We start from the raw sequence: 26,807 nt of genomic DNA, 5'->3' as shown, positions 1-26,807 counted from the left end.
CTCAGCGTAAGCTCGGGGAACAGCACCTCATCTTCCGATTAGGCACTTTACAGCCCTCTGGACTCAATATCGAGTTCAACAATTTCAGATCATAACCTCGGCCCCTATTATATTTTTATATATTTTTTATCCACACTTTTGGTTTGTGACTTTTCCTTTTTTCCTCTCTCTCCCACATGGCAGCTGTCTCTCACTCTGCCAGCGCATTTCACACTTCATCTAGAGCCATTGTTTGTCTCTTGACCTGTCCTATTACCATCTCGTCTCGCCTTGAATATCTCTTAATGTCTCTTCTTTCATCCCCTCCCCCATTTCCCAGCCCCCAAACTGCCTTTTAATCTGTTTCATTTCCTGCCTTTACTCTCAGTTCTGTAGAAGGGTTTCGACCCGAAACGTTGACTCTATTTCTCTCTACACGGATGTTGCCTGGCCTGCTGAGTTTTTCCAGCATTTTCTGTTGTTATTTCGGATTTCCAGCATCCGCAGTATTTTGCTATCGTATTAATATATTTGGGTAACGCCATTTTGTCACCCACATACCTGCAGATGCATACTTCTACCACTAGATGGAATTTCTGAAGCTCCAGATCCCTCCCTATATCTATATCTACAGCATCGCTAATGCACTGAGGGAAATTTGTTTTGTCATGACTTTCTGTCGGCAAAGACACACTCGATCCACTAGTACTGGTTAAATTTCCAGCCTGTTGATAATGACTTTTCGTTACATGTCTTCCATAGTGTCTCGGTGCGATCAGTTAGGTACCTTTTTTAATGTGGTGGGGAGGGGGGGTGCGTGGCAGGAGTGGGAACAAGAACCCCCAGTTTTGGATTGCGTAGAAAATTTCCTTTAAAGCAGTGGTGTTCAAAATCCAGCCGATGGATCAGATTCAGCCTGAGTTCCTTCAACCTGGCTTGTAGTTCTACATGAGTCCTGGGCAGTTTAAACTCCCCAGGTGTTCAGGATTGAGAAAACTCCCTCCTAGTTGGTGCATTTAGACCAACGAAGGAGCAGAGTTTTGCACTAATTGGGAAGCAGTTTCCAGGCTTAGTAAATTTCAAGAGCTTAAAAAAAAAAAGGTCCACTCGCAAGTCATGGGGCAGCAGAAAGAATAGCAAGGGAGCAGATTAAGGTGGACCAAACCAAGCTGTAGAATAGAAAAGCTTGAAATCTGAAATAAAAACAGAAAATGCTGGAAATGCTCAACTGTTTCTCTCTCCACAGATGCTAACGTTTCAGGTCGATAACCTTTCATCAGAACTAGAAAAAGTTAGAGATGTAAAATGTTTTAGGCAAGTTCAGAGGCAGGGAAAAGGGGGGAGGGAATGTCCGTGATAAGGTGGAAGGCAGGAGTGATTAAATTGGACCCTACATCAAGAATAGGAACAGAAGTAGGTCTTTTAGCCCCTCGAGCCTGTTCTGCCATTCAATGAGATCATGGATGATCTGTGGCCTAACTCCATATCTTTGCCCCATATCTCTCAATAACTTTGGTTAACAAAAATCGATCGAACTCAGATTTAAAATTAATAATTGACACTGCATCAACTGCCGTTTGCGGAAGAGAGTTTTAAACTTCTACCACCTTTTTGCATGTAGAAGTGTTTCCTTAATTCCTGAAATGCCTGGCTCTAATTTTTAGACTACAGATGTGTAGGGGAGCTGTCCAGGCCAGGAAGAGCAAAAAGGTAAGTGAGATCGAGTTTTTGGATTGCTGAAGAGCAGTGGAAGGGAGGGTTTAGCTTTTTACTGCACAGGGATTGGATTTCTTTTGCATATGAGGTGCTTGTACTTTTGCTTTTAGTTTGTGGGGTGGGGGGCAGCGGGGTGGTCTTTGTATTATGTGGGGCTGGGATTCTTAGTGTGGGAGGGCTTTGCTGATTTAAAAAAAAATCAATCTGACCACCTAGTGATTGGTTCATGTGCATCTGTTGTAAAAGATTGGACACCCCTGATATATAAGACAGCTCCAGAGGAGCTGCTACTTCTATTACTCAATTCTACTTGTGTTTTTATTTGTTCTTGGGATGTGGATGACACATCCTCATCCCAAAGCCCCATTTATTACCCACCCCTAGTTTCCCTGAGAAATTGCTACACTCCTTGTGATGATGCTGATCCCATGATGTGTTAGGGAGGGAATTCCGGAATATTCACTCATTGACAATGAAGGAGCAGCGATTATATGTCCAGGACAGCAGATTGTGAAATTTGGAGGTGATTGTACCCCCCCACATTGCTGCTTTTATCCTCCTTGGTGGTAGAGGTCATTGGAAAGGAGGTGTTGTTGAAGTAACCCGGGTGAGTTGCCTTCTTGTAGATAGTACCTAATGCAGCCACAATGGTAGAGCTGTTGGATAACAAGCATGATGAGTATGCACGGTAAAGCAAAAATCTTTATTCTTTTAGGTGCTGATATTGATGCTCTATGTGTTGCACCTCGCCACATTGAAAGAATTGATTTCTTTGCATCTTTCTGTGAAAAGCTGAAGCAGCAAGATGAAGTGAGGAATTTACGGGTAGGTGTAGTAAATATCGTACTACTTGGTGTGTGGTATTTATTGCATTTACACACTATTGACCGATATCTGTTTATTTTGCAGGCTGTTGAAGAAGCTTTTGTACCAGTAATTAAACTATCCTTTGATGGTATAGAGGTACTTTCTTAAATATTAACTGTGGTTTACATCATGCTTCAGTTAAATTTGTGATTTCTTTTATATGGTAATTTAATTTAAAAAGGTAATTTTTGTATGGTGATAATCTTCTAATAGTCACATAGCTAGTGTGATTCTACAATTATTAATATTTCAAGTCCATAAATGTGAAATCAGTATTACTGAAACATTGGTATGAGTTAACTCCATATACTATTAGAGGCTTGTATGCCTGAAGATTAATTTGACTAAAATCAAGTGTACTATGTCAAAGTGTTGTATTCTTGTGAAATTTAGATTTATTGCATTCTAGGAAAGTGGTGATTTAAATCTAAATGAATACAAGAGTTTTAGTTAGATATATGCATTCAAGACTAAAGAAATCAAACTTTCTAATATTTGAATCATAATGTAGGTTATCTTTTCGGAAAGTAACTGAATGGTGACCAGTTCAGAGTGTCAAATCTTCTGTTTTAGATTGATATTTTGTTTGCAAGATTGGCACTTCAGACAATCCCTGAAGATTTGGATCTTCGCGATGATGTGCTACTTAAAAACTTGGACCTGAGGTGCATTAGAAGTCTTAATGGTAAGTGGCTGTCAATTGTGAATGCGTATTGGCGAAATTGAGGGAAAGTTGTTCTTTCATCTCTTGGCCACTCTGAGAATGTGTACGGGTTAATGAGGAAAAAAGAGACGTAAAGTCATGCATGATGAGTGGGATGCAAAAGTGTGATTGTAATCTGCTTATACTTTTCATTTAAATATTTTAGACCTTGGTGAATGGGGACTGTCCCAATGTAAAGAAAATGGACTTTGGTTAATGTAAAATTCAAGTTGGATGCTTTTATTACTTTTTGTTCTCTCCACCTGTTCTGCAAAAAGCTGCAATGGCATCGCGTAGAAGCATTTGGGTTTCAGAACGTTGTGCAACAGCTGCAGTTGACTGACCTGCAGTGCACAGAGTACTTGTGTGCAATCATCCACTGAAAGTAAATCGGTCAATGTGGGTGACCGAGAAATAAGATTTTCCAAAAATAGGATATTTTTTAAAATCGTGCTTTGAAGACAAATGGGCGTCACAGTTTTTGGACTGAGTGCTAAACTGATGTGTATTTTTTTCCTGTTTGAACAGGTTGCAGAGTCACTGACGAGATATTACATTTAGTACCAAACATTGAAAATTTTAGGCTGACGTTGAGAGCAATTAAATTATGGGCAAAACGTAAGTTTTTCACAAATATTGTTTACAATAGAGTTTTTTTAATAAGTAATGTTCTGCTCTGGATGGTGTCCAGCTTCTTGAGTGTTATTGTGGCTGCATCCATCCAGGTGAGTGGTGAGTATTCCATCACAATCCTGCCTTGAGCCTTGTAGATGGTGGAGAGGATTTGAAGGGACATTCTTTAGTTGATTTGCATGATGCATGTCTATGCATAACTCGGTGAAGTCTGCTTGAAAGACCTTGGTGTGGTTAATGCAAGGTGATCAGGCCTATAGAAACATCAAGGCTAAATTGCTGTCGGCAGACAGAACGTAGGATTCCGTTTGGCATAGAAGTGCTGCTCTGCTCCCTGGATCAGTTAGTGTATTAAGCAGAAGTAAGGAGCATTCTGATGGTGCACTGGTTAGGGTTCAGTTAGTAGATGCACTGCCCTATGTGGAACTAAGCTATAGATCAGGTTCAATCCCTGGCCTGTGTTGAATTAACTAAGTTCACCTGGGGCACTGCCTTCAGTCCTGAAAGAAAACAATTACCCAAGGTTCTTGCCCCTGATAACTGTCCTGATCCCTGCTGGGAAATGCATGTTTGTGGATGCACTGTGAGGGTGGAGTTGTGTTTGGCTGTGATGCCCTCCAGCTGAATGCTCTATTGACACTCTGCATATAGCTTCTGATTTGATGAATGACTGCTTGGACAAAAAGGCACTGTTCTGGAATGGTTCATACAGCTGGGGACAAGCTGTTGGATTCTTCATGTCAGACAAAATCGTTCTAAGTGGGCAATGTTTCAGCAAAGAGCGTTGAGTAGGGTTCTGCATGGGATTGCTGCCTGTGAGATGTTGGACACTCTGGGGTTTCCACACAACCTCCTCCAAAGCTAGTCCCAAGTCTCTCTAAATTCTGGGCTGTGTAGTCTCTGCTGCTTGACCAACTACCAATAACATCCAATCCTGATGGGTGATTTTTAGCACTGACTTTGGCACTGTTCTAAAGGCTCAGTGCTCGTCTCTATATGTGATTGATGTGGATACCGAAGCACAAAAGGGAGTGACCGCAGCACTTAATCATCTGGAGTCCTCTGGGGAAACTGGCCTTCATAAATCAGATATGGGAGATGACCAACGGAGCTGCTGTCCATGACTGGATTTAATGAACAAACAGTGGGACCCAGAATCAGGCCATATATAAGAGAGTGAGAGTAGATTATCTGAAAGCATGGAATAAATGTGTTTTTTCCACCTGTAAAATAATGGCGCTATAATATATATATCACAGTACATAGTAAGTAGTACATATAAAGTGAATTTTTTTCAGAGTGGGGAAGGCTGAAGCCGCAGCAGGTATTCAATATTTTTTCACTTGACCCTTCCTGAGGGAAAAAAAATCTGTGACTCAAATGTTTCTCTGTGCCCTCCCCCAGTAGTTTCTTCTTTCTGCAGTTTGAACCAACCTAGTGGAGGTGTAAAGTAATATTATCTGTTGGAGAGTGTGATTCTTGGTTAGTGGTTCTCAACTTTGCTTTGGCCCCCCATAGCAACAGTTGTCAAAGCCATTTGCAGCCAACTAGCTGGATCCCAGTAAAAGTTTTAAAAATGCCTGCAAAACTTGTTGTCTTCATCCCTGCTTTCACCTGCCTCTCCTCCCTTCTGTTTGTCTCCAACACACTTTCCCCCCCCACTCCCCTTTGTTTTCCACTGTATGTGCTGTCATGTGGAAAGATTCGGTTTGAAAGTCGGGCTCCCCTCTGCACCCTACAGGTTACATGCCCACTGTTGTGGCGTTACCTAAAGTTTGAGAGGTGCTGATGTAGGTTAAAGAAGTTGCAATAACGTCCCAGAATTTATAAAGTTAAATTGTAAATTAAGTGTTGTAATGGGTAAAATATTTTAATCACTCCATGTTAAAAAGGAATGTGTGTGTTTTTAAACAGGCCACAACATTTACTCAAACATACTAGGCTTTCTGGGTGGTGTGTCATGGGCCATGTTGGTGGCAAGAACGTGCCAACTGTACCCCAATGCTGTTGCGTCCACCCTAGTACACAAGTTCTTCTTGGTCTTTTCAAAATGGTGAGTATTGCTTTCTATGGATCTGATTTGTAAAGTGATGTGGCAACATAGACTTGCTAACATTTATTACACTTCACTTCTGCTAGTGGTTGTGTGGGTGTACAAAGGCTTTTGTCGCCATGTTGCATAAACTTTTCTTTTATTCCCTTCAAGTTTAGAAGGTTGAAGGGTGATCTAACCGAGATGTTTATAAAATAATAACGGGATTCGATAGGGTTCGTGTAGAGAAACTATTTCCTCTAGTGGAAAGGTGAACAAGGTGGCATAATCTTAAAATTAGAGCTAGGCAGTTTAGGTGTGAAATCAGAAAACATTTTATCACACACAAAGGGTAATCTTCCTCCCCGAAAAGGCTGTGGATGGTGGGTTAATTAACATTTTCAAGATTTGAGATCGGTACATTTTTGTTAGGTAAGGATAATGAGGCTGGAGGGGCTGAATGGCCAACTTCTGTGTCTTCCTATGTCTCTGTCCTACAGTTTTATGACGTATTTATAGCCCAATAGGTCCATGCCGGTGTTTATGTTCCACATGAGCCTCTTCCCACCCTTCTTTAACCCCATCAACATTCTCCCTCATGTACTTATCTAGCTTCCACTTAAATGCATCTATGCTATTTGCCTCAACCGCTCCTTGTGGTAGCGAGTTCCACATCCTAACCGCACTCTGGGTAAAGAAGTTTCTCCTGAATTCTCTATTGGATTTATTAGTCACTATCATACGTTTATGGCCCCTAGTTCTGGTCTTGCCCACATGTGGAAACATCTACCCTATCAAACCCTTTCATAATCTTAAAGATCTCTATCTGGTCACCCCTCTGTCTTTTTTCCAGGAGTAAAGAGCCCCAGCCTGTTCAATCTTTCCTGATGGGTATAACCTCTCACTTCTGGTATCATTCTAGTAAATCTGTTTTGCACTGTCTCCAGTGCGCCTCTATCCTATTTAAAATAGTGAGACCAGAACTGTTCACAGTACTGCCAAGTGTGGCCTAACCAATGTTCTATACAAGTTTAGCATAACTTCTCTACTTTTCAATTCAACCCCTCTAGAAATGAACCCCAGTGCTTTGTTTTTTTTATGGCCTTTAAACCTGCATTGCTACTTTTAGTGATTTGTGTATCTGTACCCCCCAGATCCCTCTGTTCCTCTACACCATTTAGACACTTATTTCCAAGGAGTATGTGGCCTTATTCTTCCTACCAAAATGTACCTCCCACTTCTCTATATTGAAGGTCATGTGCCAGTTTGGTTTGGAAGCAGTGCACACATTAACTTACTGAGATGTAGCTTGCTAAACTTTGAACTCTTGGGTGTGATGAAAATGGCCCCATGGTATTTGCAGGGAGTGATGTCCCATATTCATTTAATGTACTGTGTGTATTAGTAAGGTTAATAGATGTCTTAATTAGCTACAGAAATAAATACAGATTTAAAAAAAAAAAAAAAAATACCTATGTTATTTTCATTTTTTAAGTTTTCTGTTGCTAGGACAGTTTTTAAATTTTGGATTACTTATCCTTAGGCAGGTTTTTAAAAAAAAAAAATCTCTTGTTTTCAGTATGTGACCACAGAGATTTGTCTTGGCTTAACTGCTAATGGGGCTGGGGAGGAGGGGAAAAGGTAAGAGAGGTGGATGATGTTTGACAAACAAAAGCAAAAAATAGAAAGTGGAAGTGTTTTTAAAAAAAAATGACATATGGGCACTGTGGCAAACCACGTTTGTAGCTTGATGTCTTCACCTATAAGAGCATAGACACCCATGTGAAAACTGCTGGTGCTGTTAAAAATCAACATCTTGACTCAGCCCTCCCCAGTGTTTCTTATTGTTTGTTTTAACCAATAAGTCATCCAAACTAAATTTCATCAAGACTCTTATTTAAAAATGCTGGACATGGGGATGCTTAATGTATACTAATGCATAAACACTTACAGCAAAGTATCTCATTTGTGGATCTTATGGTGGACAATAAACTCAAATGTATGCATCTGTTTCTTAAAAAAAAAAAAAAATACTATGGTGGTGATGAATCCAGGATGGGGTAGTGGCTGACTCACTAAAAGCTCTGCTGGAGAGCACTGCATGGGCGCACAGATTTTAAGTTGTACAGCTAAAACTGTTTGAGATCACTAGCTGGGAAAATTGGCAAAAGTACAGGGTTGGACTGGAGTATTGGTTACTATCAGCACAAATTATGTTGGGAGGTCCAAAAGGGCCTTCAAATGACTAAATAACCTGTACAAGTTAAGCTGTAATATCCAAACATTGTAACTTAAGTGGTCTTTAAATGTTACTGTTATATCCGAGTGGTAGGTCCAATATAACTGATATAAGTGAGACTTCAGGAACCCAAAACTTATCTTTTTAATTACACAGTTTAGGAGAGAACATAGCTCTTACAGCTGCAGGCATGCACTTCTATTTCTACTGCATGAAAAAACCAACATGGAGGATGAACCTCTGAGTCATCATACCCATAATGCAATTTTACCTTAATACTAGTAAATATAAACCCTTAGCATTTGTCTCCCTCTGGTGGATAACTTAAGCATTACATCCGAGATTACTATATCCCCCCCCTCAAGTTACAACAATTCTTAACAACATTCTTAAAAAGTCCATAAGGAAACTCCTTTAACGATAGTCCATCCTGAACGAATCTAGCAGGTCGTGATCAATCTCTCTGGCGGCTTGTGAGACCTTGTTGAACGTCTTACAGTCAAGTCCCTGCTTGGTTGTGGTAGAGCCACCTGCTGCTCCTAAGCAGTACTCAGAGTATCTGACTCTGCTACGATGGTTTCCTCTTGATGAAGGGGTCCAGGTATAACTGTCTCTGTTCGTGGTGCTGGTACCACCAGTGCATTTGGATAACTGGGGACCAACTTGTCCTCCAACATTTCCTCTGGAACCTCCAGTTCGATTTCCCTTTGTCTGGTCAGTATCTGATCCACATGTCTGCGTACTACCTGACCAGTTCCCAACATGACCGTATATGAAACTGGACCGGTCATTGAGTCTGACGCCAGGAATCCATTTTGGACCATAACTGAAATTTCTGGTAAGGACCGCATCTCCTTCTCCAACACTGCGGCTCTTTGTCCTTCTGTCATGGTTCTCCTTTTTGTTTGATTTGTCGGTTTTCCACCTTTTTTAGATCTGGGTGAACCAGGTCAAGAGTGGAGCGTAGTCGACGTCCTAACAATAACTCAGCAGGAGAGAGTCCTGTGGTAGATTGAGGTGTTAGTCTGTAGCTGAACAGAACTCGTGACACCTTTTGCTGTGAAACTCCCTTCCGCACTTTTTTTCATCATCTCCTTAAATGTTTGTACGGCTCTCTCCGCAAGTCCATTTAAAGACGGATGATATGGAGCTGAAGTCATGTGCACTATGCCATTGTTTCTCATGAACTCTTTTGTTTCTGTACTCACAAAACACGTGGCATTGTCACTTACTACGATCTCCGGTATCCCTTGATTACTAAAACTCCTACGCAGGCAGTCTATAGTAACAGTAGATGAAGCAGAATTTACAGGATACACATCCATCCATTTGGAATGTGCATTAATGATTATGAGGAACATCTTTCCCATGAATGGACCCGCATAATCTACATGTAATCTCCTCCATGGTTTATCCAGCCACTCCCAGGGGTGGAGTGGAGCCGCTGCTGGTGCCTTCCTGTGTTCTTGACAAGTGCTGCATGTCTTGACAAGATTTTCTATCTCCTCATCTAGCTTTGGCCACCACAAGTAACTCCTTGCCAAGGCTTTCATACGCGAAACTCCAGGATGACGCTGATGTAGTTGCACTAGGATAGACTCGTGCTGGCTGTGGAATAATCACTCTTGCTCCCCACAACACGCAACCATCCTGCACACTCAGCTCTGTCTTCCTGACACTAAGGTGTGAAATCAGCCCCTTCCGGATGTTGTGGCCACCCCCTCATTACATATTCTCGGACTCTAGACAGTACTGGATCCTTACCAGTCCAAGTCCTTACTTGTTCTGCGGTCACAATTGCCGTGTCCGTGTCGTCCAACATCAAAACTCTGTCCTCTGGAGCTGCACGGATAGGTGTACCTGGTAGTGGAAGACGGCTCAATGCATCTGCGTTCCCATGGTACTTGCCCGCTTTGTCGACATAAATCTTAGCTGGGGGGCCATTAAATGTTCCAAGTTCTTCCTTGAACACATTCTCATGTTCAATCAAAACGTCTTGCAAAGACAACTGTTTGCCTCTCTCTAGTTGATTTATTGCTCCCCAATCTAATTTAATGTCTCGTATCCAGCCCCGACCTAACAAGTTTGGTCCAGAACCCGATACTACAACTACAGGTAGCTGTTCCACGGTGTCCCTGTGTTTCACAGTTACAATAGCTGTACCCAATGTTGCCACTCGTTCACCGGTATAGGTTTTAAGCTTCATAGAGCAAGACTTTAACTCTGGAACTTTTGCACGGTTCCACAATTTTGAATATTCCTCCCTGTTCATTATGGTTACGCCACATCCAGTATCTACCTCAAAGTTCACCTTGGTGTCATTTACTATCAGTTGCCAAGTGATAGGATCCACTTTAGGAATGTCCTCTACCATAACTATGCATTATGAACACGTCGTCTTCTTTCTCAGCTTCTCCACTGATGTGATGTGCTCCCTGTTTTTTCACTTCTCTTACTAGGTTTTGCTTTTCTCCCCCTTTTAGGTTTGTATTCCTTTTCAGGGGCTATTGCCCTGCATGCACGTTTTATATGTCCTTTTTTCCCACACTTGTGGCACTTTTCCTCCAGAAACCTGCATTCCCTTGCCAGGTGATCTCCATTGCATCTATAACATGCTTTTATATGCTCATGTTGTGATTTCGGACCCATATTTAACTTGTGCACAACCATCTGACTTCCAACTTGCTTTGTAGTAGACCAGTCTGAACCTTGTATTTCTTGTACATCACGGTTAGCTGTCTCTATTAATTGAGCAAGTTCCAACGCTTTTTCATACGTAAGCCCAGTCTCGGACAATAATCTCCTCTGCATTCGAGCATCCATTATTCCGCAAACCAGCCTATCTCTCAGCATGTCTTTCAAACTGTTTCCGTAATTGCAATCATGTGCCAGTTTTCTCAACACCGCAACATAATCCAATACAGACTCTCCCGGGTTCCTGTTCCGTGAATTAAATTTGAAATGCTGTACAATCTCACTCGGTCTGGGATTGAAATGGTCCTTCAGCAAGGCCACTAAGTTAGCAAATGTTACGTCTCCAGGCTTTTCAGGACTGCATAAGTTTCTCAGTAAACTGTACGTCTGACTTCCCACGGAAGTGAGCAAAATAGCTCTCCTTTTCCCGACATCAACTATATCATTTGCCACAAAGAAATGCTCTAGTAACTCACAGTATTCGATCCATGTTTGTTTTTGAACATCAAAAGCAGAAATCTCTCCTACTCGAGTAGCCATGATTCAGATGCAGTGACCTTGTATTTTCCCTTCTTCAAGTTGAGATCTGTTAATCCTCGTCGCCAAATGTTATATCCGAGTGGTAGGTCCAATAACTGATATAAGTGAGACTTCAGGAACCCAAAACTTATCTTTTTAATTACACAGTTTAGGAGAGAACATAGCTCTTACAGCTGCAGGCATGCACTTCTATTTCTACTGCACGAAAAAACCAACATGGGGGATGAACCTCTGAGTCATCATACCCATAATGCAATTTTACCTTAATACTAGTAAATATAATCCCTTAGCATTTGTCTCCCTCTGGTGGATAACTTAAGCATTACATCCGAGATTACTATAGTTACATATGCTCATATATACATCATTGGCTGGATGAGATTGTATTGGAGAGGGTGCAGAGGAGATTCACCTGGATGTTACCTGGGCTGGAGCGCTTCAGCTGTGAAGAGAGACTCGACAGGCTGGGGTTGTTTTCCTTGGAGCAGAGAAGGCTAAGGGGGGACCTGATTGAGGTGTACAGAATTATGAGGGGCATAGATAGGGTAGATAGAAAGGAACTTTTCCCCTTTAGTAGAGGGGTCAATAACTAGGAGGCATAGTTTCAAGGTATGGGGCAGGAGGTTTAGAGGGGATCTGAGGAAAAGCTTTTTCACCCAGAGGGTGGTTGGAATCTGGAACTCGCCATCTGAAAGGGTGGTAGAGGCAGGAACCCTCAACGTTCAAGAAGCATTTAGATGAACACTTGAAACGCCATAGCATACAAGGCTACGGACCAAGTGCTGGAAAATGGGATTAGAATAGATGGGGCTTGATGGGCCGAAGGGCCTCTTTCTGTGCTGCACAAATCTATGACTCTATGACTGAGAAGCTGAACAAAGGGGAAAAAAATCCGAAAGCAAAATGAAGCAGGTTTCCATCTGAATTAGGTTTCACGATAGCTTCTACCTGTGCCTTGTACAAGTAATAAAATTACCTTTTAACCAGCAGCCTTTTCAACTGCCTAAGCCAGTAAATGACTTGTTGGTGAAACTGTATGAACATAATCACTGGAAACACTGGTGTGAAACAGCACTCGAGTTACTCGGAAACAGAACTGTTATCAAAAGTGTGCTTTTACAGTCTAGAATGTTTTTGAAATATCAACACTGTTGCTTTTTCTTGGCAGGGAATGGCCCAACCCCGTCTTGTTAAAGCAACCGGAGGACTGCAATCTGAATCTACCAGTGTGGGACCCGCGGGTAGGTTTATAGTGAGTTGCCAGCTTTGAGTGCGGTAGTGTTGGTTCATGTTCTTGGAGGATAGATGTACAATGTTGTACTTTGTTAACTGTTGGCCTGGATGAGAGAAATGCATTCTGGTGAAGATACATCAGATATGTAGACGCTAAACAGAAGACCGTGATGTAGGGAAAATGAGGTTTGGGAATTGATTGGTAGATTATATTTTGTATGTGAAGTACCGAATACTTTTCGGATCAGTTATACTTGTGTAAGATAGCTCGGTTTCATCAGCTATCAACTCTTCAGTTTATACCTTGAGTGCATATTTAATTTTTGTAATAATTAAAGCATGCCATAGGTGCATTTAAGTATAGTATATTCTAGCATGGATGCATTTAAGGGAAAGCTAGTTACATACATGAGGGAGAATGAGGAAGGATATGTTGGTGGGAGGAGTCTTGTGAAGAATAGACCTGCTGGGCTTCTATGTAAAAAGCACGCGAGAATCTATAATGTTGTTGTTCTCGAAATTTAAAATGTCACCATCCGAGAAGAAGACATTACTTCAGTGATTTAACTTCTCATTTAAAGATACAAATAATATTTTGACTCTTAATTTTGAGTCCTTGTGTACTTGCAAGGTGTAACAATTATGGGTTATTATCTCGTGTGTAGGTTAACCCAAGTGACAGATACCATCTCATGCCAATTATCACACCAGCCTACCCACAACAAAACTCAACATACAACGTCTCTGCATCTACACGTGCAGTAATGATGGAGGAGTTTAAGCAAGGTGAGTAATTTTATGACTTTTTTGAAAGATATCGTGCTGTATTATATCACTTTTTCCGAAGACTCCAGTTTTGCCTTTCGGGCCTTGGTGAGACCACACCTGGAGAACTGTGTACAGTCTTGGTCTCCTTACCTAAGGAAGGATATACTTGCCTTAAAGGGAGTGCAACAAAGGTTCACCACCAGACTGATTCCTGGGATGGGGACATTGTCCAGTGAGGAGCGATTGAGGAGACTAGGCCTATATTCCCTAGAATTTAGAAGAATGAGGTGTGATCTCATTGAAACATACAAAATTCTTCAGGGGCTTGACCAGGTAGATGCTGGGAGGATGTTTTCCCTGGCCGAGGAGTCTAGAACTAGGGGCAGGCCATTTAGGATTGAGATGAGATGTCTTCACTCAAAGGGTTGTGAATCTTTGGAATTCTCTGCCCCAGAGGGCTGTGAATACTCAGTCATTGAGTATATTCAAGACAGAGATTGATAGATTTTTGGATATTAATGGAATCAAGGAATATTGGAATAGTACGGGAAGGTGGAGTTGAGGTAAAAATCAGCCATGATCTTATTGAATGGAGGAGAATGCTCGAAGGGCCTACTCCTGCTCATTGAATGGTGGAGAATGCTCGAAGGGCCTACTCCTGTTCATTGAATGGAGGAGAATGCTCGAAGGGCCTACTCCTGCTCATTGAATGACGGCGAATGCTCGAAGGGCCTACTGCTGCTCATTGAATGGCGGAGAATGCTCGAAGGGCCTACTCTGCTCATTGAATGGCGGAGAATGCTCTAAGGGCCTACTCCTGCTCCTATTAATTATGTTAAGCATTGTAATGTATTAAGTGTAAATAGATGTAAGCAATCTGCTTTGTTTCCTCACAGGCCTTTCAATCACAGATGAAATTTTAATGGGTAAAATGGAGTGGTCCAAACTCTTTGAAGCTCCAAACTTCTTTCAGAAGTACAAGTATGTATTCAATTACTTATGAGTAGGACAAAGATTGTGAGGGTTAGCTTGTATTTCACTTGCGGTTCACATACCCTGAGGCAACTCCTCTTGCTCTGGCCCCCAAGAAAAAAGAGGTAAATGCCACAAACATTTGTGATTTGACTGCAACCCAACACAATGAGCACCCAAGTAGTAACATTTCAAACTGATTAAAAATTTTGATTGAGCCAAGAAAATTACAGTTTCAGCCAGGTAGTCGGTAATCTACAATTGTTACCTGTGACCACTTAACTAGAACACCAACTTTGAAGTATGACCTAATACAAATATGGATTATTTGATTATTTATTTATATTTGAACTCTAGAAACTCACTTAATCGCTATTGAATTATTTAATATTTTGAAATACCTTTTCACTTCCCCTTTTCCTTAAAGTACTTGTACTCTTTTTGACACCTATCGCCAATTTTCAATAGCTCAGAAATTACATTTATTACATATTGACAGACTTACTTGGTTTCTCTGAATTGCCACTGGGAGGCACATTCCACCCTCCAACCACCACATATGAGACTGCTTGTAATGCATATTCAAAAGTTCCTCAGATGACTGTTAAATATTTGCAAATGCATTAAAAATATAAACTTTTAATGTACCGTGTCCTTTTGAGTTTTTCTACACTGCGATTCATTTTAGGAAACATTTATATAATTTCTTTGAAACGCTTATTCATCAATTACAACAAGCCAGCTTAATCAAGGCCTAATAGCTAAAAGTTGTTAAATTTCATATCAACACCTAGTTCCCCTGATGCCTCCGTTGAGTTCACCCAGTGAGTAGCTGAGCCATACAGGCCAGGAAGACTTCTGATTTGATCCCTATTCACTGCTGAGCTAGCTGATCTTGGCATTAGTAGAGGTGTTGCATTTGGCTCCAGCATCCCTCAGTCAGGGAAGAGAAACCTGGCTAGCAGTCCATCTGGTCGTATGTAGTGACTCCTGCTGGAAGTGCACGTGAGGACTGGATTGGACTTGGCTGCGATGCTTGCCGTAGTCGAATGGCCTGGGTATGCTCACCGTAAGGCTGGCACATGAAGCATGCCCACATTAGTGAGGTATCAGAAGACAGGCAGCAGCCCTTTTTTTAACAACATCAGCAAGGAGCCAATGCCTTTAACAGACTATGGCTTGTGTATCTTATGAATTCCTTGTGCAGAAGGAATTGGTTCAGATTTGGCTATTGTATAAATATAGGGCAGTTATACCTTGAGATATGATCCTACATCGGACCAGCTAGTGACAAGCTGGTGAATTTGTAGAATTGCTGACTGAAGTAGTGCATATTGGAAAGGAATAACAAAATTGTGAATCTTCCACTTAACATTTCCTTGAAATTAATATCTTAATTGCCCCATATCCAACCTGAATTCAGTTGCAAAACATGGGAGGTTTTATAAATATAGGGTTGGTAGAAGAGGGATATCATAATCCTGGTATCTACCCTGTGACTTCACCTTTGGGTGATGAGGTAGGTATGGTGGGATATGCTACTTACCAAATTCTGTGTTGGCTGTAATGCTGACTAAAATGGTGACAGTTCAAATATATACAAACTGTTATTTTCCTGATAACTTGAAGTCGCTTGTGAACTTGGAGAAGTACAATTGTTCAATAATTAGAATTAAGCCACATATGTGACACAGCAAACTAGGTACTCAGTGCTAACTATCAGTTAAATTAAGCACCCTTTGAATTAAGAGGATTAAACTGTAGTTTTAGATTGAGGTTTTGGAGCCTTGTCAGTCTTTGGGCCTTCCCATATATGTCAGGCCCATAACTAGCGCAGAAGGTTTGTTAAATTTAAGCCAATATACCCCATTAAGCTCTTGTATGAATGGCGGCTTTTACAGCAGCAGTAGTTAAGACTGCTGATTTTATCTATTGTAATAAATTAGCCTTTGAACTAGCCTTGTACAATATCGTGTGCTTATTTGAGTAGGCTGTTTGCATTCCATTGGCAGGATACTAGTGCTATAATAAATCCGTTATGTTGGCTTTACTTGAAAGTTTACCTATGCGTTGAAAAATACAATATTAAGATAGATTTCTTTCAGAAGAATATTGTATTCTAAGTGAGAGTCTTGATGTTTAGGATCTAACATAAGTACTTGTTTTCTCATTATTTGGCGCATCCTAAATGCAGTCGAACTATAGATTGTGGGATAACGTGCAATATTATCAAACTTGTCAGAACAATTCTCCTAATAAAACATTTTTTCCTAGCAAAATGGTGGACTGTCTGTCTGTTAACAGCTGCCCACAAGAAAGTCAGAATATCGGTAGTAGAAAGATAAAATATATTTGAAATTTAAACAGCTTGTAAAGTAGGAAACATTGGTTTTACTTTCTCTGGGTATGAACCTAACTTTCATAGCTTCGTTTCCCAGCCCTTAGTGAACCAGTTATGCTTTGCCATAAAGACTAGGGTTTGACTCATGGTCCGTGTTGAGATAGCTAATTTCAGCGGGACAACACCGGGTATATTATAATTGGCCTTGGGGCACCTGCGCTCCAGATCGGATGATAAAAAATAAAACCGGGCTCCCAATCCTAATCGGTATCTAGTGATCATCCAGTGGAAATGCATGTGTTTTGACTTGAAGACAGCATTGTAGTTGGACTGCAATGATCCCAAGGTCACAATTAAAATTGAGACACAAGTTAATAAAATTAGAATCATAGAATGGTTACAGCACAGAAGGAGGCCATTCGGCCCATCGAGCCCATGCCGGCTCTCCAAGAGCACTTCAGCTAGTTCCACTCCCCCACCCTTTCCCCGTAGCCCTGCAAAATTTTTTCCTTCGGGTACTTATCCAATTCCCTTTTGAAAGCCATGATAACTTTTTTTTACACAGCGAGTGGTTTTCTCTCCTGTCGCCTTTGGTTCTTCTGCCAATCACCTTAAATCTGCGTCCTCTGGTTCTCGACCCTTCTGCCAATAGGAGCAGTTTCTCTCTATCTACTCTGTCTAGACCCCTCATGATTTTGAACACCTCCTCTGAACCTTCTCTTCTCTAAGGAGAACAACCCCAACTTCTTCATTCTATCCACATAACTGAAGTCTCTCATTTCTGGAACCATTCTTGTAAATCTTTTCTGCACCCTCTCTAAGGCCTTCACAGCCTTCCTGAAGTGCGGTGCCAGAATTGGACGCAATGCTCCAGCTGAGGCCGAACCAGTGTTTTATAAAGGTTCATCATAACTTCCTTGTACTCTATGCCTCTATTTACGAAGCCAAGGATCCCGTAAGCTTTTTTAACCACTTTCTCAACCTGCCCTGCCACCTTCAACGATTTGTGTGCACATATCCTCAGGTCTCTCCGTTCCTGCACCTCCTTTAGAATTGTACTTGTATAATGTGTGGTTAAAATGCGATTATGTAATTAACTGGTTTGGATGGACATGTATTCTAGGATCACATTCATTGAATTTCAGAACATAGTAAAGACAGATTGCCTGTTGAGATCTTTGTATCTGGTGTCCTTTTGATTGCAGATCTATGGTCGTTTGCTGAATTGAACATGTTGACGCAGGACTATGGGAAATCAGACTTTCACTTGAGTGCCAACAGACAGTTTTTTCCCCCCCAAGTCTTTTAATGCTCTAAGCAACACCCAGGGGCACAATCATAAGATGTTAAAATCTGTACCTTGCAGTCACTGCTGACTGCAGCCTGTTATGACATTAGATATAAGAAAGTTAATGTAATTTGGATAATTTCCTCCAGTGCAAAACGTTACTTTCCCTTCAACAACTCTTAACTTGCTATAAAGCCAGTCTGAAAAAGGCTCTACTATTATTGGTCTATCTGCTGGACAGGATACAAGAAAAACTTGTCTGATTGGTCATCCGTCTCATCACTGGCTCTCAATCTATGTCTCACACTATATCCCTCTGTCGTGCATTCATATAATCTCTTGTGCTCTCTCTCTCTCGATTTATTGTGGTTAGTGGTCCTCTGAATTTTTGCCATTCATTCGAAGCTCCAAATACATTGTCCTCTCTACCATCCCCACTGTTTTGAAATCTGATATGGCAGAGCAGGTTGTGTGTCTGGACTGCAGTATGAGAGTTTGTGGACAGCCACACTGTTCCGAGTGAACACGTCTGCAATAGATGTCTCAAATCAAGATAAAACTAAAGAAAAAAAAAAAACATCCTGGCGAATGGAAGAGATGTAAAGAACAGCAAAAAATGACAGAACAGATAGAAAGAGCTATCAAAATCAACACAAAATAAATTAAAATTATATTAGAGAAAAGAGGTTTGTCGAGCAATGTGAGCCCCTTAAAAACTGAATACTATAAATGAAAATAAGGAAACGGTGGACATGTTAAATTATTTTGCCCCAGTATTTACATTAGAGGAAGAGTATTTACAGTATGCCAGACACCCCAAGGAAATTAATTTTAATTAGGGACAGGAACTTCCCCATAATTAATGTAATAAAGTTAATAGTAATGAAAAAAATAATGGCACTAAAGAGTGACAAATCCCCAGGACCAGATGGCTTCCATCCCAGGGTTTTAAAGGAAGTAGATGAGAACATTGCAGATGCCCTAACTATGATCTTCCAAAGTTCTCTCAATTCAGGAACCGTTCCTTTAGATTGGAAAATTGCACATGTCATTCTGCTATTTAAGAAAGGTGGGAGAGGGACACCAGGGAATTCTCGACCAGTTAGCCTAACCTCTGTTGTTGGGAAATTACTGGAATCTATAATTAAGGATAGAGTGACTGAACACCTCAAATTGCCAGCTGATCAGAGAGAGCCGGCATGGATTAGTGAAAGGTGATTGCCTGATTAACCTGATTGAATTTTTTGAAGAGGTGACTAAAGTAATGGGCAGGGGACTGGCTATGGATGTTATTTATATTGACTTCCAGAAAGCATTCGATAAAGTCCCTCATAAGAGACTGTTAGCTAAAGTTGAAGCTCATGGAATTGAGGGCAAATTATTGACATGGTTAGGAGGTTGGCTAATCGGTAGGAGACAGAGTATGCATAATGGGCAGTACACAAATTGGGAGGATGAGACTAGTGGTGTCCCACAGGGCTTTGTGTTGGGGCCTCAACTATTCACTCTTTATTAACTACTTAGATGACTGGATAGAGAGTCACATATCCAAGTTTGCCGATGACACAAAATACACAGCATTGTAAGCAGTGTAGATGGAAGCATAAAATTAGAAATAAATCTTAATAGATTAAGTGAATGAGCAAAACTGTGGGTTTCGATGTAGGCAAGTATGTGGTCATTCACTTTGGACCAAAAACAGATAGATCAGAGTACTTTCTAATTGGTGAAAAGCTAGAAGCAGTTGAGGTCCATGTACATAGATCATTAAAATGGCATGGACAGGTACAAAAAAATAACCAAAAAGGCTTATGGAATGCTGGCCTCTCTATCTAATGGGGTGCCACAGGGATCAGTGCTGGGTTATGAGTGAAGGGTTATGGGGAGCGGGCGGGGAAATGGAGTTGAGCCCAAGATCCGATCAGCCATGATCTCATTAAATGGTGGAGCAGGCTCGAGGGGCCAAATGGCCTACTCCTGCTCCTAGTTTTTATGTTCTAAAGGACTAGAATACAGGGGGTTAGAAGTCATGCTACAGCTATATAAAGCCCTGGTTAGACCATACCTGGAGTACCATGTTCAGTCCTGGGCACCACACCTTAGGAAGGATATATTGGCCTTGGAGGGAGTGCAGTGTAGATTTACCAGAATGATACTTGGACTCCCAGGGTTGTATTCCCTGGAATTTAGAAGATTATGCGATGATTTGATCGAAGTTTTCAAGATATTAAGGGGAACTGATGGGGTAGATAGAGAGAAACTATTTCTGCTGGTTGGGGAATCTAGGACTAGGGGACATAGCCTAAAAATTGGAGCCAGACCTTTCAGGAGTGAAGTTAGGAAGCACTTCTACACGCAAAGGGTGGTAGAAGTTTGGAACTTTTCCGCAAATGACAATTGACGCTAGGTCATTTGTTAATTTTAAATCCGAGGCTGAGAGGTTTCTGTTAACCAAAGGTATTAAGGGATTCGGGGCAAAGGTGGGAAATATGGAGTTGGGGCAAAGGTGGGTATATGGAGTTGGGTCACAGATCAGCCATGATCTCATTGAATGTCGGAACAGGCTTGAGGGGCCTACTCCTGTTCCTGTGTTAAAGTAAGACATTTTTACTGTTGTCAGAATCTGCTGATGTGGCCCTCAAAAAGAGAGCACAGTTAAGTAACCAGTTCTCCGATCTCTTCAGGCTTGGGATCCTTTCTTCCTGAAGAAGTGCCTTCGTTACTTTTCAAGAATGGTTTGGAGGGAGTGGGAGGAGTGGGAATCCTAGTTTCTCATTTCTTCTGTACCACAAACAATAACTGACTGTGAGGAAGACTGTAAAAGATTTCAGAAAAACAGAAAACACTGGAAATACTCACAGTAGGTCAGGCAACACATGTGGAGAGCGAAACAGAGTTAGTGATTCATGTCGATGACCTTTCATCAGTTTCCACCAAATTTTCTGTGTTTTATTTCAGATTTCCAGTATCCATGATATTTTGTTTTTGTAAAGGGCACCAATAGGGCATTGGTTTGTGGAATAGGCAGACTGATGGCAGAAGTGTGAAGTAATACATTTTTGGAAGGCAAAATGAGTAAAGAGAGTATACATAATGAAAACCTACTGAAGTATTGATGAACAAGACATGCGTAGGGGTATAGATACACAATTCCCTGAAAATGTGCAATGAAAGTAAAAAAAAAAATTATAAAGTACAGAGCAATGGTTAGGCCATAGTTGGAGCACGATGTGTAGTTTTGGTGCTGCCTCTTTATAGAAGAGACATTAAAGCTACACTGCATAAATTCACCAGGATGATGCCAGGGATAGGAAACAATAGGCATGAGATACTGGGAATATTTCCCCTGGAATAGAGAAGACGAAGAGTGGTTTTAAAGGAGCTTTTTAAAGTTATGATGGGGGTGAGTAGGGAAATACTATTTCCTTTGGTTGGTGAGTCAGTGCTGAGGGGGTGATCAATTTAAAATTGTCACTGAGGAGATGTTGTGAGAAATGTCTTTATACAGAGGGTTGTTTGAACATAGAATGCTTTGCCAGTGGGAATGGTTGAGACGCAGACCATTGCATCTTTTAAGGGAAAATTGTATAAATATTTGAAGCAGAGGAGGACACAGTGGAAATGGGGAGGGTAGTAGGATTAGTTTTGGATTGCACTAGCAAAGAGCTGTCAGTCACAATGGATCAAATATAAACTTAATTGTATACCTCCTTGGTTTTATGGGTTTGTTTTCAGAGTAGTCGTAGTTGGTCTGTAGGGCTCACTGAGCAGTTTTTGCATTCTACAGAATCACCAATAAATAGTTTATCATCGTATTACACGTTTTAAGTGTGAATAATTTTGGATTACTGCATACTAATTATCCATTTTGCTGGGATGTCCACAGAATAGAAGATGCCCCACTAGGAATTTTACATATTTTTATCAATGACTTACACACACATAATGGAACATGTGCAATTCCACTATCAGTGGGATATTAAGTTAATTCTGTTGGTGTTTAAGCAGTTTTAAAAAATTGGTTCTGGTATATTGCAAACTCTTAGTTGACAACAAAATGAACAAGATTATCTATAATCATGTAATCAAACTGTAAAAATAATCAACTTCCAAACGGGGTGGAAGTTCAAACCAAGCACAATTTAAAAGTTTGTTGAAAATATAAGTATGGTTACCACAAAGGAAACCGAGTGCAAATTGCATTGTAAATGTTGACCCTGAAAGTTCTAAAATATGTACTCTGGTAGATATTTATTTTCACACCAAATAGAGAAACCAAATTTATACTTGTAATGTATTGAAAAGTTCTGCATTTGCACACGCATCCTGTCAACTTTTTCCATCCTAAATTCCTGTGTCCACATTTATAATGGGAACTTGTGCTGTAATTAGTCTGCTGTCAGTGGGAGTACTGCATTGCCACCACTGGCAGATGGGTGTAGTTACAGCGTGACTCGTTTACATAGGCAGTTTCCATTCTAAATGTGGACAGAATAATTTATAATGGAAAAAGAAAAATAAGAACAGAACGTACGACTTTAAAGTGGGAACTGAATTACATCTCCACGGCCTGGTCCAGTTATCCCTCAACCTCTAGTTCTGCTTCACCCGAAGACTACACTTGGTCTTGACTACTACCCTTGCGCACGCCACAGGCGATCAACTATATATAGTGTTAATTTTTTGCAATGTAGGGAGAAGCTCTGCTCAATTTTAATATGAAGTTACTTATTTTACATCTCAATCCGTGCATTCAGGGTTTTGTTAAACATGTTTTTGGAAGTTCAATTATTTTATTGTACCACTTACTCATTACCTACTCCATGACTGCAATTATGTAATTTGTTGGGATGTTGCTACTATATCACGATTTATATTTTTTTCCTCTCCATCCTTTAACGTTATGTTGTCTCCCATCTGAGATGGGAAGATATCTGCCTTGATCTCTATCTGCATTTAGCCATTTAAAAACTTAGCCTCTGGGCTTGCACTTTTTTCTTCAGAATTCTTTATGAAACTAAGTGACAAGCAGTAATGGCCAAAGACTTGTCTGATATAAGTAGGCAGCTTTCCTTTTGGGGACAAAGCAGAGATAGCTAGGAACATAAATAGGGTAACAGTAATGCACAGATGTTCTCCCTCAGTTCTTGTTTTGGTTACTTCAGGCTCTTTGTTGTTTGACCATTGGGTCCAATGACATTAAGTTGGATTTCATTGTATGGCAGCATTACAGTGGAAAAGTACTATAACTTTCTTTGCCTCCCTACCCCCACTATTGCTTTGAAGTTGAAATCTGGCGGGACTAACCCGTACCACTTCGACCTTCAATAATTTTAATTTTTTTTATAGCAATATTCGTGATACCTAGTGACATCATTAAAGTCAAGTAGCATGACAGTTAGTGAAGGTACTCTAGGTTGGAACAAATGTTGTCCTCTGATTTTGAAAATACTCCTGCACAATGGTATTAAACCTGTATTACTCTATGTTGGCCACTAGCCACATGTGACTAATTGGAATCCTGGTGTGGCTAATTGCATTTTTAATCTTTAAAAAGAGTTTCAGGCACCATTGGGCATGTGATTTCAATACTCTTATTAACACAGCGCATGGATGTGTACTTTAACCTTTTCTGTGCGATTGTTGGTAAAATGGTACGACACAAAGCAGCATGCACGAGTGTTTTTCATTGTGTGTGCTTTACTTCCTTGGTTACTGCTTATTGATTATCTGTTAAAATGGTGTGCAACACGGGTGAAAATGGCAAACTACAGCACCATGGAAACACCAGCAACATTGGAGTTGGGAGCTGTCATCGTGGTCAGCTTGACCAATCGGAATAACCGCAGACAGCAAGCCCAACCAATAACGAGCAGCTTCAACAGGGCACGTCATGGCACGGGGCAAGCTGCATCCATCCGTGCTCTGGATGGAGAACAAGGTCACGTCTCGTTGTGCGAGTCAACATTCTCCGCAATCCCTCTGATGAAGTCAAAGTACCGCTTGCAACTGCTGGGCAAAAATCTAGAAGCTGCAGTAAGATGTGCTGTCTGATTAAATTCACGGCAGAATTCCAAACTTTGAAAGAGAAAGATTGCAAAATTTTGCACTAAATGACGGTAGATGTTTAAATATACACTTGAAGCACATTTACCTGTATTGTGTGTAAGGTGTTTTCTACTAAAATTAGTTCACATAGCTAAAATGGTGTCGTTGTAGCCATGCCTGTGGCTAGTTAGCGATTTCTATTGGACAACACTGTATTAGACCAATGTCTCCAAGGTTTCAATTTTGGGTGGGTCACCTTCAGATTTTTCCCATCTCTGCTGTTGCAGGAGCGAGAAATGATCAAACCTAGAAGTGCTAGGCTAAATATATGTACAAGTTCAGGGAAGGAAGAGAGCGCACAGGCATGTGGATCACTAATTTTGATCTATCACATTTTGTTTCCTGAATTTCTTGGGTTATTGATCAGCGTTAATAATTGCAAATGTATGTGAATTATATTTTTAAAAATAAACAGACTAGTTTTTAATTATTGGGTGTGACTCCTTCTGTTTGTCGCTGCTACCTGTAAGTAATGGGCACACGTGACAGAAGCTCATTGAATATACGTTACTGGTTAGGAGCCAATTTCTGTAAAACAAACAATTGTATCAGTAATGAGGTTGAGGGGATGCAAGCATGACCGCATGCATGTCTGGTTGTGGTAAGTGAAGTAGGATCAAGATGATGGGCATAGCCTTGCCTTCATTTTTTTTCTTTTCACCATTGTAGTGGTAGAAGGAATTGTTGAGAGGGGCACTGTGCTTTGTGCCTTGTGGGGATGATTCGCAACCCTGATGAGATTTAAAGTCATCCTGTGGCTTCAGGTGAAAATGCTGCTAACATCCCATCCAAGTGGGCCTGGACCATGGTATAAGTAGTATGGTGGAACACTGTCAATATAGTTGCTTGGAGTTCTTGATGGAGACATTTTCTGGTTGCAGCGAGGTGTGTCGTTCCCCCCCCCCCCCCCCTCCCTTAGTACAAGATTCCGCAGATCATAAAATAAATTTTATTAGGATATTGACACACCTATTCGCCTTGTAAAATTGTGGCATTCCTACTGGAACTACGATTCAATTTAAAAGGCAGAACCCAGAATTATACTTTTATGTATAACTGAGGAGTCAAAGTAATGGTAGAGGTGAGATTCAACTCTGGAAATTGATAGAAATTCACCAAAGGTATGTAAGTTAGAGGTGAGATTAATTTTCAAGTAATTTCCAAAGGAATATTGAAAATTGAGCATTTCGCACCAAGATTGAAGTACTTATTTTTGTCATTTAAATGCTCAAAGTAATTTATCTCCTTTTTCAAAGGCATTACATTGTGCTGCTGGCGAGTGCCCCAACAGAAAAACAGCACTTAGAATGGTAAGTACTGGAGACTGTTGTAATAAACATTTAAATTGGTTATTGGGTTATGATTTTATCATGTGTCTGAGAGACGTGTCCCTCGCTAAAAAGCCTGTTCCTTTCATAATTTGGCAATTTTCTCACATTGCAACCTTTTACAAAGTTTGGGTACAACACAGGTGATATGGTGACCCCTATATCATCTCTGATGTCTCCTACAGTTGAATAGCCTATGGCATATGCCCAGTCGCAGTGCAGCTTTTCATATGAAGAGTGGGCATTTGAGAGATACAGCTTGGCTATCGACACCCAGTGAACTATACAGCAGTGTAAGTCAGGAGAGTAGGAAAGGGTGAAAGTTTAAACATAATACACAAAATAACTTGTGGAATGCATTCGCTTGTGTTCCTTGGTGAGCATGATTTTTTTAAAAATAGATAAGCCAGCATGATCTGTGCCCAGAGTGAGGTGCACTTGAGACTTTTAGTGGCTGTCAAAGGATAACCGTTCTTCACCAAAAATTTTTTTTAAAGTTGGTTTATCACTTGAACAAAGGGCTGGAGACTTTCTATTGTGTGTCAGTTTAGCTTCGTGAAAGTTGTGCATTTAAACTCTAGCCAGGGCTCGAGCACAGAATCTAGTCTGAAATGCTGAGGGAGTGCTGTATTGTTGTTGGAAGTGCTGTTTTTTGGATGAGACAATAAACCAACGTCCCATCCACATTTTCAGACGTGTATAAGATTTGCGCTATTTGCAGAAGAACAGGGAGCTCTTCAGATGTCCTGGCAAACATGCCTCCCTCAAGCATTGTCATCAAAAGCAGATTAACTGATTATTCACCTCATTGTGGGATCTTGCTGTATGCATAATGACTGCCACATTTGTCTACAGAAGTCGCTGCATTCCAAAGTAACTCATTGTATGTGAAGCGTTGAGTTGCTTGCGAGAAGTGATAAAGCACTATATAAATGCAAGTTTTTTTAATTCTACCACATTAAATTGTATTTGCATACCTGCTTAGATGTATAACTCAACCCAGGTGCACTCGCACTTTTTAACCAAATTAGATGGAAACTGGTTTTAGTTTTGTCAAGCCTTGACAAAGTGCCGCGCCATATGTAGTTTGCTGGAGCTCCTCATCTCCATTCAGTAACAATGTTTTTTGTGTTTAGGGTGGGATTGGTGGAATCCAAAATCCGAATTCTGATTAGCAGCTTAGAAAAGAATGAGTTCATTACTCTGGCTCACGTTAATCCACAATCATTCCCAGCTCCCAAGGACAATCCTGAGAAGTAAGTAATTTTGTCAGTTTGTGACCATTTTTAGGATTATGATTTGGTTTATTTTAAATGGTTGCCGAACAAGAGAATAAAAATGCAAGATTAACATTGAACATTGCTAA

At 40.7% G+C, this 26,807-nt stretch overlaps 1 protein-coding gene across 3 annotated transcripts in view; it reads left to right on the top strand.

The window, feature by feature from the left end:
* The window catches only part of papola (poly(A) polymerase alpha), a 65,782-nt gene that overhangs the window by 25,068 nt on the left and 13,907 nt on the right, over window positions 1-26,807 (top strand). For 2 of the 3 annotated variants that reach the window (XR_015080172.1, XM_086002665.1), the window contains exons 5-14: window positions 2,411-2,520; window positions 2,605-2,658; window positions 3,136-3,247; window positions 3,794-3,883; window positions 5,813-5,951; window positions 12,572-12,644; window positions 13,302-13,422; window positions 14,301-14,385; window positions 25,370-25,423; window positions 26,578-26,697. Coding sequence is in view for 2 of the 3 variants with exons in the window: in XM_086002665.1 (XP_085858791.1) it covers window positions 2,411-2,520; window positions 2,605-2,658; window positions 3,136-3,247; window positions 3,794-3,883; window positions 5,813-5,951; window positions 12,572-12,644; window positions 13,302-13,422; window positions 14,301-14,385; window positions 25,370-25,423; window positions 26,578-26,697 (958 nt within the window). In the remaining variant the exon portion in view is untranslated. The remainder of the gene's footprint in view (window positions 1-2,410; window positions 2,521-2,604; window positions 2,659-3,135; window positions 3,248-3,793; window positions 3,884-5,812; window positions 5,952-12,571; window positions 12,645-13,301; window positions 13,423-14,300; window positions 14,386-25,369; window positions 25,424-26,577; window positions 26,698-26,807) is intronic. The other variant, XM_086002666.1, reaches the window with a different exon arrangement.

The sequence above is a fragment of the Somniosus microcephalus genome, chromosome 12 (genome assembly GCF_052327205.1).
Source record: "Somniosus microcephalus isolate GS21.2 chromosome 12, FLI_Smic_1.0, whole genome shotgun sequence".
Taxonomy (NCBI): Eukaryota; Metazoa; Chordata; class Chondrichthyes; order Squaliformes; family Somniosidae; genus Somniosus; species Somniosus microcephalus.
The sequence above is the reverse complement of the archived record's forward strand: the minus strand, read 5'-3'. Positions and strand labels throughout refer to the sequence as shown.